This window comes from Anopheles gambiae, chromosome 2 (genome assembly GCF_943734735.2).
Source record: "Anopheles gambiae chromosome 2, idAnoGambNW_F1_1, whole genome shotgun sequence".
Classification (NCBI taxonomy): domain Eukaryota; kingdom Metazoa; phylum Arthropoda; class Insecta; order Diptera; family Culicidae; genus Anopheles; species Anopheles gambiae.
In genome coordinates this window covers 3,672,683-3,687,180 of record NC_064601.1, presented here as the reverse complement: position 1 = coordinate 3,687,180, position 14,498 = coordinate 3,672,683, and the positions used below count along the sequence as shown (strand labels likewise).

At 47.3% G+C, this 14,498-nt stretch overlaps 1 protein-coding gene across 1 annotated transcript in view; it reads right to left on the bottom strand.

The window, feature by feature from the left end:
• The window catches only part of LOC133391179 (cell death protein hid), a 56,103-nt gene extending 49,072 nt beyond the window's left edge, over positions 1 to 7,031 (bottom strand). Inside the window, exon 1 of the mRNA XM_061642837.1 lies at positions 5,492 to 7,031. Within this exon, the coding sequence (XP_061498821.1) occupies positions 5,492 to 5,993 (502 nt within the window). The 5' untranslated portion in view covers positions 5,994 to 7,031. The remainder of the gene's footprint in view (positions 1 to 5,491) is intronic.
• Between the last annotated feature and the right edge of the window lie 7,467 nt (positions 7,032 to 14,498).

The following is a 14,498-nucleotide window of genomic DNA, read 5'->3' as shown; positions in this document are numbered from 1 at the left end:
ACAACAGCAACTAGATTGCGTCGGATGCGCCGTGTCCGTTTGTGTTTGCTCGATGAAAGTAGTGCCTAGAGTGAGGGGCAAGTGTTGGAGCCGCAGTCTCTCGCCATCTCAAGCAATCGAACCACATAAACCGGTGTACTTGCGCTGCTGACGCTGACTCACGACACGTGCCACTCGTTTAAGCTGCCCCACAGAGGGGGCTGTGTGCGTGTGTGTACCCTTTTTAATCATATGCAGTGGAGCAAAAATTGAAATATTAACAAAACTGAAGCTGAATTTATTCTCGATGCGTTTGTGTGTGTGTGTATGAGAGGTAATTTAAAAGAAAATTATAACATGACATAAGCATGTTTTCCACTCCCGAGCTGCTCGCACTGCGGGAAAAAGGGAGCAGAAAACTCGAAAATAAGTTTTTCGATTCAGAACGCTGAGCGTTGAATGGCTGCCGGGGAGGGGATTAGACACACAAAAGGCATCCCTAAAATGAAACCAGTGAGCTTCGAGGGCCGAAGTGCCAAAACTGCCTCCAGCCTCGTACACAGGTGTTGGCGCGCTCGCCGTTTGCCTACGGGATGGAAAGCAGGCTCGCTTTCCTCAGGCTCCCGGTGGAACAGCGTGACGCAGCATCCCAGCAGCAGCTAACGATGATTTCTTGATTCTGAACAACTCGGAAATTTTGACAGTGACGGTGTAAGTTTTCGAACCCGTTTGCCACCTAACCCTTTTGCCCTTCCTGCTGTTGCTCCCTCTCACTGCTGCTCACTGGAAAAGCCTTCCCATCGTGCTTGAGCAGGATAAAATCGGGCGATTAAATTTTCGACACTCAATGGAGTTTGGAAATTGAATTTTGGAGCTGGTTTGCGCCTATGTTTGTGCTCTCTGTCTGCCGTACATGCGGTTCGAGCGGTTTGAGCAAATCGATTAGAGCGTTCTTGGCATGTGCTTTCACTGGGAACTGCGCCGAGCAAGATGTCTCTGAACGATCGTTCGGGTTCGTGGGGGCTGTTGTGATGGAAATTAACGAATTCATTTACAGTTACAAGCATCGCGCACACACGGTAGCAGTCGGTGCTTGTTGTTAATTTAAATTGACCGTTGCACGAATTGATTTTCCACACAGCAGCAGCAGCTCCGGGGGGGAAAGAAAAAGGGTTTACTGCCCTAGGCTGACAGCAATTTGTTGCACAGGGACACAAGCGTCGTTTCGTTGTAAAGAGATCAATTTGTTGCGCCTGCTGGGGGTAATTTATGTGTTAATTACAATAATGCGCGCGACAGACTAAAAACAACGCCCCAAACGCCCCCTCTGGGCGACTCAATGTCAAACGGGGTAGAAACAGCAATTGATCACGATCGCGATCACCGTCGTCGCACCATTTCTCTACGCTCATCAAACGCTAAGCAGCCATGTCATCGCCTTAGAACAGGTCACAGTGTTCGACGGTACAGCAAGGGGTAATGAATGAAAATCATTAAAATTTTACTTTCATGTCACGGCGTGTCACAGTGCGGTGTTGGTATCTCTCCCCTTGCGAACGCACAGTTATTGATTTGTTTTCCTTTCTCGCGTCACGCACCAAAGCCATTTCCTTACGGAGAAGCAGCCACTGCCTAACACAGCCACATCTCTTTAGACGAATGTCTCACATTTCACACCACACCAGGATGGTTGTTTGAACGCAAAACATGCGAAACGAAAACAAATAGCATACATCAACTGCTGCAGCGACACTGCGCGATGCACAACCGCTGCGATTCCGGGAAAATCCCTTCAATCATATGCACACTTGTTCCTAACGCGCTGGATGCAACATTTTTTGGCAAACCTTAAAACCACATTCTACTGGAGGGTATTGCTTGCCTTCGTTCTGTTCCCGTGTAGCATACGGACTTTTGGAATTTTCATTCTAAGCAGCTGCTTCTTCGTGAAATCATTAATCTTCCGCACCGAAACGCGAAACCTTAACGCTCGCGTTCTTCCACACCACATGACACTTGTCTCTCGGGATCGATTCCATTACAGCTCGGGAGAATGAAAAGGCACTGCACTGCTTACCGGAAAACACATTTTTCAACCCAGCCCTGCCCAGCGGGGGGGAAGGTGGAATGGAAACAGCAAACATAAATAAATATTTCTGCTCTGCTGCCAGTGGTACGCAACGCACTTTTCGCTTGCATCTTGATTTGTTTGCATGCAAAGGCTTGACGGGGCGTGTGCCAAACGAAATGCGATGACTAAACAATGCAGGACCGCAGGACCATTGGGGGGAAGCAAATTTGTCTTGCCCGGCCAGGGTGACCGACTGACTCGGTTCGATTGGCGGATGATTGATTCGCCCGCACTACTCTCGGTGTGTGTTGTGAGTGTTTTTGCTGCATTTGTTTGCTCGATCGGATTGTTTATCGAGCGGCGCGCGGTGTATGAATATGTATGTTTTTGCTTGCTGTCGCTTCCTTCTTCAACCCATCGCCGAACGTGGGATGCTTCCTTGGGTGGCATTAGTTGTCCATTCTGAAGTCATTAATCTCGCACAGAGCAAAGAGAGTTCGATTTGTTTGTTTGGTAGTTGATCTAAGAGAAAATAATAATTTCTCAAACAACAATTCAAACAACTCGTCGCATTGCGCAAATTGAACGACACCAAGGTCATGTTCAGAGTGAGTCACAAATATTCTCGTTTAACTCCTAAACCCTCGTTTCTAGAATCACTTGACTGACCTTGACAGTAATAGTCACCAGCGCGACGTGCTCTGGTACTTAACAAATCCATTCCTAAACAAAAACCCCAGTTATTGCTCCCCTTCCGTGTATTAAATCCCCCAGAAGACGAAATGCAAATAGAACGCAAAGACCAATCCACTCTGCTGCCACACTATCACCATAGGTCTTCACGCCATTGATCCGCCAAAAAGAAAACCTACGACAATCGAATGCCACTTGAGATGGTGCGAGCATTAAACCTTCTCGCAAGCGTGTCGCACTGGATTCGATTTCGCAACAGCGTCCAACGCTCAAACAAAGCCAGCACGAGCACGTCACTGTCGGCACGTGGTAGACATACGGGAAGTGCACTACCCACAACAAAGAGGCGAATGCATTTTTCACGTTCTTCCGTTTTACGTCACCGACCCGTATGCGTGTACACTGGGGTAAAATGGGTTCAACTTCTCCGACTCGCTCGCATTGGAAAAGTGGCAGTTCTCGATTACAGCGCACACCAAACCCAGGTAAGGAAAATGCAATACGACACATTCCGGAAGGACGGAAGCAAAGTGCATCCAGTTCTGTGTACATTTTTGTAACTCGTTTTTTTGATATCTGAGTTGCGTATAAATTATTCTGCAAAGCCTAAGCTCTGAATGTTGCTAGCCTTGAAAAGTCCGCGCAAGCCTGTTTGCGTTAGCGTTATGAAAGCGTTAGCGCGGCGTTAGCGTCAGACAGCTCGACGGCAGGCTCGCGAGACGTAATCCTATCTGCCACCATTGCGATAACCCTGTGTCGGGTCAACGCAGGCCGTTTTTGGTGCCTTAACAAGGGAATAACGGACATTTGAAGCGCAATTGGAGCTCCACCAGCTCCCCCCGCCAGAACAGGGTGCGCGACGAATGCTCTTTTAGGGCGATAAAAATGCGATAAAAATCGTTGCCCCTTGGGAGCTTTGCGTTTAGAACTGTAAATACAGGCCTTCAACACATCCAAACCGGTAGAGGGCATGAACCATCGCTTTTGATTGCATTTCCTTCGTCCCCCAAAATTGGTCATAAAACTGGAGCAGGCAGCTTCTTGACCAGACGGGACACAATTTTCGATTGCTTTTGGACATAGCACACAATATCCAACAAAAAAAACCTGAAATCGCTACAAATGCCCTCTAAATGCGGTATGTGCGCGCCACATTCAGGCGCAAAGCGCGTCGTCAAGTGTTCAATTAGTTAATAGAAGATTGATAGGTTAATATAAATATTTATGTAACGGGTTTTGAGTGATGTGTTGTTTCTAGTGCGCCTCCCTTGCTCTTCCAGCTTAGATTGCTCGGCCCCGGTCGAAAGCAAGCATGCAAGCGGCGTTAAATTAATCGTAAAACATCACCAGCGAACCGAACGAAACCGATCCTGTACACCGAGCCAGGACAAAGACGAATAAATTAGCATATTATGAGCTTGATGGGTGTCTGTGCCCACTACCCGTTCCTTCCCGTGAACTGGTTGAATGAATCTTAAACCTATTCATCAGCAAACCGAACGAAATGAGCGACTCCTGTGCTAGCATGATGGAAATGCATCTTTTATGCCGGTTTGGGGGGGGGGGGTCGCGACTTATTGCACTCTAATCACTTAAAGTAGCGCGACTGATGCACTCGTAAAACTGATTACGTTAGCGAGAGACCGGGGGACGACGGAATAACACTGTCACCCAAAATGACCATCACTCATAGAAGCGTTCGAAGTAGGAAGAACCTTAGGTGACGCTACATGTCTGCACTGAACGACAAATACATCAGGCACGCGCTGAAAGGAAGCCAATCAGTCATGAAGCGACCCACATACCGGAACTACTACATGATACGTTGCGTGTTTGGATAGCATATTTAGTGTAACGCAAAATATGATTAATTCGATTTCAATGGGGAAATGCATTCCTTCCTTCCCAGGGACGGTGTATATGCGCCCCGCTTCGTAATTGAGAAAGAAGTGCAGGTATGGAAATCAGCTCTCGTACAAAAAACGCTTTTCGAAGACTCAATTGTGTAATGAGCGTCGTGGTAAGTCGTGGCTTGTAAGTGATTAGATATGTGGCCCACCGCTGTGGGTTTAATTATAATTACTGATCGATTACTGAACATTCAAACGGAATGGTAATTTATGCTTCCAAATTGAATTTCCATGTAGACCTTTGATGGGATGTCCCATACAAAAAATGCTCCAATACCATTGTTTTATGAATACATGAATATTCCATTTTGAGCTCGTTTGATGTTTGATTTGATTAATTGAACATAATCGTCGGTCAAAGGTTCTACTGATTCTTGGATAATGTATATCCATGCTCTATTACGCAGTATATCTGCTCATTGTCATAATGAGTACAACATCTTAGATCTTACTTCCAGAGTGACACGAGACTCAACTCGACCATCTCTTATCAAAAGTTGTGGTCAGGCTCTAAGATGAACTCAAAGTAGAACATCTTCGTAGAACTCAATCCAAAAGTCTGTACTCTCAGTTATACTCTGAGCGACTCAAAGAGTGAAGCACATCGTGGGATCAATTATCGCTACAGCCTGCTTAACCGCTTCATCATCTCTAAATTATCCATACAGTCGCTATTGATTCTGCGCAGACAACGAACCCTCATGCTGCGTGTTAATCGCCGTTTTTTGCACCTTTCGTTCGACGCTATTTGAACGATTTGCTACGCACCACGCGCAAGTTCGCGGTGGCAACAGGAACACATAGAGAGCGAAATTGAGTACAACAACCGGACACTTACCTCCAAGCGAACAGCGATAGATGGCCTCGTACAGGGCCTGCACCAGCTGCTCGTTCACCGGTGGAATCTGCGGCGTCTGGACGGTGGTGGCGAACCCGCTCGGCGGCGGTGTCATCGGCAGCATCAGATGCGGATCCACCGGCACGGCGACCGACGACCCGGGCGGTGCGGCCATCAGCGTGCCGTGCGGGCCCTGGTACGCCTGGTAGTGCTGCTGCAGCTGCTGGTGATGGTGGTGCAGCTGCTGCAGATGGTACTGCTGGGGCGAGGTGGGCACGGGCATTGGGATCGGAGCGGACGGTGGATGCCCGAGCGGGCCGGCCGGATTGGCCGGATGGCTCGCCCCACTGCCCGAACCGTTCGGGAGGGCGGGAGTGCTGGGAGCGGTACCGCCAGCAGCCGCGTTCGAGTTAGAAGACACGTTGTTGGCGGGCGGACCCGCGCCAGACGAGGACGATCCTCCGCCCGGGCCGGGTTCGGGTAGCGAAAATGGTTTGGCCATCACAAAACCAAACTATCACACAAACGCACACAAGCAGAAATGCTCCTGAGATTTTGTTTACGGTTTCCGTCGTCTGCCTCGCCCTCTGCTCTGTCTACAATCACTTAAACGTTACGTGTGAACACACTGTTTGGAACACTTTGGTCACTTTGGTGCTATATGGGCAGTGTAAGAATTGGCAAGTGCACAGGTGCGCTCTTTCAGTACTGATCAGTACACGGGTACACGAACACAAACACACACACACTGGTATCAATCGGGACTCTCGAGAAAGATCGACAAAATGATCATCTTCATCGGTAGCGGGCCGGTCTCGGGAAAGGGCTTATCCGCACACACGCCTCGATGCGCCCTGCAAGCCACTTTCAATTGCTGTCAATTGTTGCTATTGCACACATGCACGGCGCGACTGTTGCACCCGCTTAAATTGATGTTTATTAGTGGGCCGTGCGTTTCCGAGCGCTGATGCAATGCACGATTAACACTTTTTTCCCTGGCGCGGCCCTTTCAAAGGTGTCGGAGGGTCAGATTTTCGTCTTCACTTGCATATAAACTCGCACGCACACACACTTTGCACACTCGCGTCACACCCTTTCTAGCTGTCGCAAGGATTGTTTACGGACGTTTGTTCGATGATCGTTCTGGGGTTGATTCGTAGGATCGTGATTTTTATTTTGGGCTTCTCCGCAAATTCACACTCGACGCGTTTTTCGCACAATCTTTCTGGAAGACGTTTCGAACACGGTCTGGCCAATCCCACCGCTTGGAAGGCACTACTACGGGGCTACACAACACACACGCGCGTAACGACGCTCTCGCTTGGGTCGCGGCGGAACACGACGATGCGTTCACTATGTGTGTGCCGAGTCCTCCTTTAGCTGCCTGCAGGTAGGTGCGCTGGTGTGTCTCTCCGACTGGTGCGTCCGACGCGCTGTGCAACTCCTATACAAATGCTCTCCACTGGCACTGCACAGGGCGCTGCTGCTGCTGCTCACTTGCCTTTCCGAGCGATCACGGGCGAGGGAGAAGCGAACAACAGGAATAAAAAGAAACAAGAAACACACACGCAGGCAAGAACACAACAAAAAAAAACAACACACACTCGGAGCCTGTCCCTACCGATGGTGTGAGCGTGCATGTGTGTGTGGGAGACGGAGAGATAAAAAACCAAACGATAGAACGCGAGCGCTCGCTCTCCTCCTGCCCCACTCTTTTAGCCCTTTTGCTGTTCTGGGCTGCACCGCACACACCGACAAGATAACGCTCGTACGATCGAGCGTGTGTGAGCGAGCACGCACAACAACAATTCGTAAGCGAGTGCGGGAGTGAGCGAAAGCAAGCTGCCGTAGCCGTGTTTGCCTTTTCTCTCGCTCTCGCTCTCGTTCTGTTGCTTGCGTTTCGTTTCATCTCACCGTAGCGCACTCACCGTACAAGCAAAAACCTGATCTTGTAGCGCTTACAGCAGAGCACACGCCAGTTGTCTTACATTAGAATAAATTCATAAAATATTTACAGTAAATTGACTAGTAAATTGAACGAACAGTATGATCGATCATATGAAAAGTCTCATAATGGTTTGATATTCTCCCAAAAAATAACAACATTTCTATATTAAAAATAGCAAAAGCTACGCACATCACTGTACCTACCACCACTCTCACACACTATCCTGCCTCGATCATACTCAGTGTAAATCTAATTCGGCCTGCTCTCACGTCTCGTGTATGTGTGCGCGAGTAAAACGCATCCACCAGCTCGCTGCCTGCGATGACGGATAACAAAGAAACGATGACGTACGGGACGACGCGCTGAGAGTTGTGTGAGATCCTACTCGATCGTCTCACAACCGCAACAGTGAGTCGTTTCTTCTCACTCTCACATAGCGGGCAAATCACGGCGGTGCAATTTGCGTATCATTTGTTGTTTGTTTTTTATCTACTCACCGTATTGCGAGCCTATACATCCATTCGCGTTACAAATACAGACGGAGAGAGTGTGTGAGTGTGCCCTATCGCGAATGTTCTTGTGTGTGCGGAAACCTCCACACCCTTCCACCGAGGGGGAGCAACGTAAACATCCCCAACGGAGGGATGGATGATGCAATGCGAACCATTCCTGTCGCTACACGATTACGCGAGCCCTGGCAGGATCGATGCGGAGGCTTGTCCAGCCACTCGACCGGAGGGCCAAGTGTTTACGTTTCGGCGGGCAAGATAAGAACCACGGGAAGAAACAAACAGATGTAGGGCTTTTAAAGCGTTCTTTAAGTAACCATTTTTATTCACCCAGTTCAGGGGTCAAACTGACGAATCGTTTAACCACACCCGATGATCCTGTCCGATAAGCGGTTTTGGAGCTGGAGCTTGAAGGTACTCCGAGCCAATAAAACGTTAATGGACGGTGAAGAGTTGTTAAAGACCCGGGCCCAGAAATGGTAGCTCGAATAACAAACGGAAAAACCATAAACGCATAGGGCATCATTTACTGCAGCAGGAAGAAACATAATCCTATTAGCATCGGGCGCTGTGGGTATTAACGATTGAAAAATAATATTTCTAATGTCGCGATCGTGAAGCGATGCAGCGGGAGTTGTATGCGGGAATTCTTTTCCGAAGCCCGAGGAAGGTGCTGAAGATCGGTATCAGTAAATATGATCTTGCCTGACGTATCGTATCGGTTGGGAAAATACTTTTAATGAGAGATATTTCGCTCTGATGTGAATAAGTGAAGAACGAAACGAAAAAAGGATGTGTAATAAATTATTACACTGCGAGTACGAGCAGGTAATGTTTCTTATCCTGTCCGTCAGTTAATGTCAAACATTATGAAACGTAATGTACCTATAAACACATCCTCATCCTTCCCAAAGCCAAAAAAAAAAACAAAACAAAAACAATCACCTTTTGATATATGAGAAAAGATGGCTTCTGCGGACAGTTTGAGCGGTGCTAAATTTATTCCCATTACATCACACACAACGCAAACGATAAAGCGCATAATTTATGTGCCCCATCCGGGCAAACGCAACGGAAGAATCCCTCGACCAGCGCGTGCATTACATTCTTGCTACGATGTGCAAAAATAATCTTCACCATTTTGCACCAGGCTTAGGAGCAGAGCGCAAAGTTCTAATTTTCCCGATGACAACAATCCCGGCATGTACGGTGTGTACTTTCTCTCTGCATCTGTTCAGGGCGGACCCTTGTTCACTTCCCCCTTTTTGACAAATAAAACACGGCAAAGCGACAGGAGACGAACCTGCCGTGCCGCACACGAATCAACACTGTTGGTGGATATTTATATTTGCACGCCGCAACGGTGCCATAATTCCAGGTCAGCAGCAGCGATCCCGCTGGGGTCGCCCTGATCGCCCCTCAGAAGATCCGCGATCCTCCAAAGCAGCGAATCATAATATTTACAAAATGAGCTGAACGCGCGCGAAAGAAGTGCGTATTTTCAGGGATAAAAATAGACCCAGGAACCGAGAAATGTGCAAGCATGGAAAGGGGATGCAAACAGAAAGAGAATTGAAGGAAGAAAAAAAAAACGCAACAAGAACAGCAAACAGGAATCGTTTCGAGCAAAGACAGATTCATTTTCCCTTGCTGCTTAGAGCGCACCCAACAGTGTAGGGGTGTTAAAAAGGAGATGTGAGGGATAGGCTTCTTTTTTTTTTGGTTCTCTCCTTGGCTCTTCATTTATTTCACCCCAGAAACGGGATGGTTCCTTTTCATTTTTTTTTTGCTCGCTCAATGATGCGCTCGACGAGCAACGGGCTCACATGATGTGGCATCATGTGCCCATCAAACCGCCGGGTCCGGGTTATGCACACACGTGCAGCAAAACTGTACGGTGCACTCTTTTTCCGCCGCTGGAAGCGCACGGCGAACGGGCTGTGCGTGTGTCGAGGGCAAACCGAGAGAGAGAGAAGAAGAAAACGAAAAACTCCTTGCCCAACCTCTGACGGAAGACGGAAGACGCAACGCACGGGACGAGACGAAGATAAATGGATAAAAAGGGCAAAGAAAACAAGGCGCAGAAGCACGGGCGGGAAAAGAGAGTGAAGGGACAGGGTCCATCTTGAGGGAGAGGTTCATCACCAACCAACAAAAAAAAAAAGGAGCAATAGACCTCGAGAAGAAGAAAACAAAAAAGGGCTGTCGATGAGGGAGCGAGCGAGAGGAACGCAATCCACACAAACACACCAAAGATACGTCGAGTTTTCCATCGTTTTCGATGATTTCGATCGTTTTGCTTAAAAATCCCCCTGATCGCGATCGTTTGTGTGTGTGTGTGTGTGAGCGGTCTGTTCATGCAACCTTTCCGGATGGTGAAGGGTGAAGGTACAGGAGTAGCCGGGCCTGTTGAAGAGGGGAATCGTAAAAAGGGAACGATTTTGGGGTACCTTGAGCTCAGCTCACCCTAAGCTCTCCCCCCACTTTTTCCCAACAGGTTGTCCACCGCTCGGTGTCCTTTCTCGCTCGCGAACGGCTCGCCAAAGAAAGAGGTTTATTGTGCGGGATGGTTGTGGACAGAGGCTTGTGTTTCCCAATTTCCCCCAATCCGTGCCCCGTTTTCTCTCGTTTTCGGTGTCTTCCAACGCGCTGGACGATGCACTTTGCACCGCGAATTCGCTGCAACGGCTGACCAGAACGCGTCCAATTTGCCCTCAAAAACCTCCCCCCTTCAGATGGTGGTGTAATGCAATGTGTGCAGGTTTGTTGTTTTTTTGCGAGCTTCATTTTTATCTCTTTCCCTGTCTCTGTCTTCCTTTTACGATCCTTTGCGTTCGATCGTATGCATTTAATTTTTTGCTTTTTGTGCAAGTTTTGCTTCCTTGCCTTGCACATTGGTTTGCATGTGTTTTATATTGCTTTACGCCTTGCTTTGCCTCTTTCGGTTCTTTCTACATTAATTCCTATTTCCTCGTTTCCGTTTCATCTTCTCGAAAAGCAACAGCACAAACGTTCGGGCGATTTGGCACTCACAGCGACGAACTTTTCGTGTGGGTTATTCATGTTGCTGTGTTGCCGTGGATTTTGTTGTTCGTTTTTGTTCGCTTCACTAGCGATCCTTGCAGTCCGCAGGACGGCACAGCAATTTAGAACTTCGTTTGTTGTGTATTCTTTTTGCTTATGCGTACATCTTTTTTTCCCTCGTTCTCTTGTTGATTCTCTTTCATCTTCTTCTGCCTGCCAATGCTTACTTCCGTTTCACTTGATCAAGAGGATCGATCGCCGTCGATCGAGAGGCTTTATTTGCAAAAGTGAAGAGCACTTCACGAAGGAAAGCAAAAAAAAAGGTCTACCAGCAGCTTCAGAAGCAGAAGGAAGGATCCGTAAAAACCGAAATGCAATGCAATGAACGTGGGCGAAAAATCGGTAGTTCGTTTGCGAAAGATTTCGAGGATGCATCATAAAACAGAACAGTCAAAAATATGCAAACACAGCACAGGCAGCATCAATGCTGCGGGAACGAAGACCATATTGTATGGTTCGTCTCGTGCAAAGAGCTTCTTTTTTTCTCAATTCGGACGCGTTTTCTTCCCCTCTCTCTCTCGCCCTCTCAACTGGCCACTGCGGGATGGAAATTCGATCCGATTTATGATAATTTAAATGACAGTCCCGTCAAATGGTAACCATATGTGTATGGATTTTTGTTTTTCTTCCTTACTGTCCCGAATCGTTGCCCAGATGATGGACCGTTGCGACTGCAGCGAGCGGCACCATGCACATTGGCCAACTCGGGCTCAGTGCAAGTAAAACCAACAGCAACAAAAAACCCCACAATAACCGCAATGAAAGTGACGTATTAGCGCCATGTCGTTCGCATCAGTGAAGGATCGGATTCGCGATCCTCCTCCATGCTGATGATGCTGGCATTTGGGCGTGTGTGTGTGTGCATGTTTGGGTTGTGCTTCTGCGGAAGATCACTTTCAAACCCAGTCCACCAGCACAGACAGCCTCCCTTCCCGGTCCAGTTGGAGAAGCGCATGAGCTATCGTTATGATGATGCCGGGTGAATGATTGCTCGGCAGCAAGTGCGTAACATTTCGCTTGAGGTTGGTCGGCGTCTCGTGGCGTTCGGTAGGCAGGAAGGCAATAATTCAGCCGAAAATCTGAACCGTCAAGGCGGGAGGGCTTGGGCTACGCTTCTTGGGAGGTGCCGACAACATTAAACAAATCATCGCTTCATCGGCCGCAGTGGTGCGCGGCGTGTAGTTTGGTAGCGTTTTGGGGTTTGCCGGTTCGATTTCAATATTAGCGGATACACTGGGAGGGTTTCTAGTGTGCGTGGCGTAGTGAGGTGGAACAAGGGAAAAAGTATTTATAAAACATTGGCTCTGAAAAGGTCTATTTATTTTGTGAAGTTAATGAGACTGAAATTGCATAAGCAAATTAAGTGATATCTTTAGTTGTTTCCAGTTCCAAGATCAAAATAACAAATACTTTCTAATGAATACATTGAAAGGTGCAGACTTGAATAGTTTGATACGCGTTCGAAATGTCTCGTTTATAGGGTAAGTTCTCAGGCAGTTAGAAATAATAACAGTAAGGATCTGCACCTAAAAGCCCTTCCTCAACAATATATTGAGATTACAAAAGGGTTACGAAAAAGGGATGCCGCAAAATTAGGTTAATAGTTTACGCAGATGAATTGTGCACCGAACTCTCCGAATATCTCCGATCGTACTGTTGCATTTTTCGTTTTCCCTTCGAAATCATCCCGAGAAACGTATACCCATTCCGCTTTCCAGCAACATCGTTCTTTGTCCCTTGATGCAGCTCTGGTGATGGACGGGCGGCTAATTTTATGATGCAGTGCAGTGCAGTGCATACACCACAGTCTGCAGGTGGCCCTGGGATTTGGAAATGTGAATTTTTATTAATGTAGCGATCCGGGGTTGAGTGTTCCCTGTATCGAATTACAACGGACGGGTTTGCATGAGTGAAGAAATGTTCGCCCTCGCATAAAGTGGGACACAGTGCGGTGCGTCGTGAATCACACGAAAAGAGAGATGCCTGATAGGCTGGAATACCCGAATTGCGCAGAAAGATTAGGATTGTGGGAGCAAAAACTTTAATGCGTGTTAGAAATACTCGTTTTAGAAGCTTGATCATGCTCTTATTGCGTGAGTGTAGGGTATTGTTTTTATCAAATTATCACATGCTATAGACACTGGATTTTTACACAAAAAAAACTGATATTGCTTATCAACCTGATTGCTCTTTTTGATAACAACACGCTTTATGGTTCGTTGTTATGACACCTTGTTGATTAAAACACTTTAAAAAAAAACAGACAAATTAATGCGTAATTGCTTTGTAATGGTCAGTGATTCTCCCAAAACCGCAGCCCATCCAAATGGTACAAAGACAACAAAAAAAACCCCAATCCATGGACAAAGATCTGACAAACAGTCGGCAGGAACTTCCTCGTACAGCTGCGTTTGGCTGCCGCGTCTGATGATGATCGCGTCGGTAGAGATCGTTATCGTTTCGAGGTCAGTCTGTCGCACGTATAATGAACTGCGGTTAACAGAAAACCCGGCCACCATCAATACACCCCCGAGAGGGTTGTGCTCTGAGTGGTGAAATGTGCTGTCATTCCTAGGGTTTAAGGTCAACCAGATAAGGCGTGGCGATCGATTGCAGATTAGAAAGATCTGACGCTCAAAATAGACCATATTCTTGGAGCCGTTTAAGTCCTCTTGAATAGTTCATTGCAGTGTAACAATCAAGAATCAGTGCATTTAGTTGACTACGTTACAGAACCGTATAAGCTCCAATTCGTCATCTGTCTGAGATTATTATGATCAAATCAACTGATTGCTCAAAAACAAACAAATCGTTCTGATCGCAAAACAACACGCCACCACTTTTGCAACACTTGTAGGAGTGTGAAATGAAGCACTTTTGCTGTTGCGGTTTACACCACCAGCTAGACGTGCTGGTAGACGCGCTTATCAACGACTCAATCCACTTTCGTGACTACTGGGGGAATAGGGATGAGGAAGGCCAGAGAAGAGTCTTGACACTCGTCACACTTCATTTGCGATAAGTAACGGCGTAGTAATTAACATTCGCGTGAGCGAATTATGTACGTTTCTTCCGGGATGGAGTCTCCAGTGTCTTCTTAAGCCTATTTATGTCGAAGATTCGCCGACTGAGTTGATTCAATTTTATTTAAACGGTTTATTAGTTCAATAAAAACATCTTCGCCGAGTTGCCATTAGCCGCATTTCACTTTCCCACGCTAGTTGACTGAGTCTGTAGCTGAGGTTGGAGGCAATGTCATCGTTATCAGTGTTTGCCGGTTCACCGGTTAGTTTGTGACAACAATTTGCGCAGTTTCATACGCTGCAGCTATTTTGAATGCAATGCATTATTGAGATTCGATAGATGGGAAAGGGCAATACAGGGGGAGGCCACATCGGGTGGTCAAGCGTGTGACAGATCAGATTGAGGAGCAATTTTAGACCTGCCCTACAACCACGTATATACG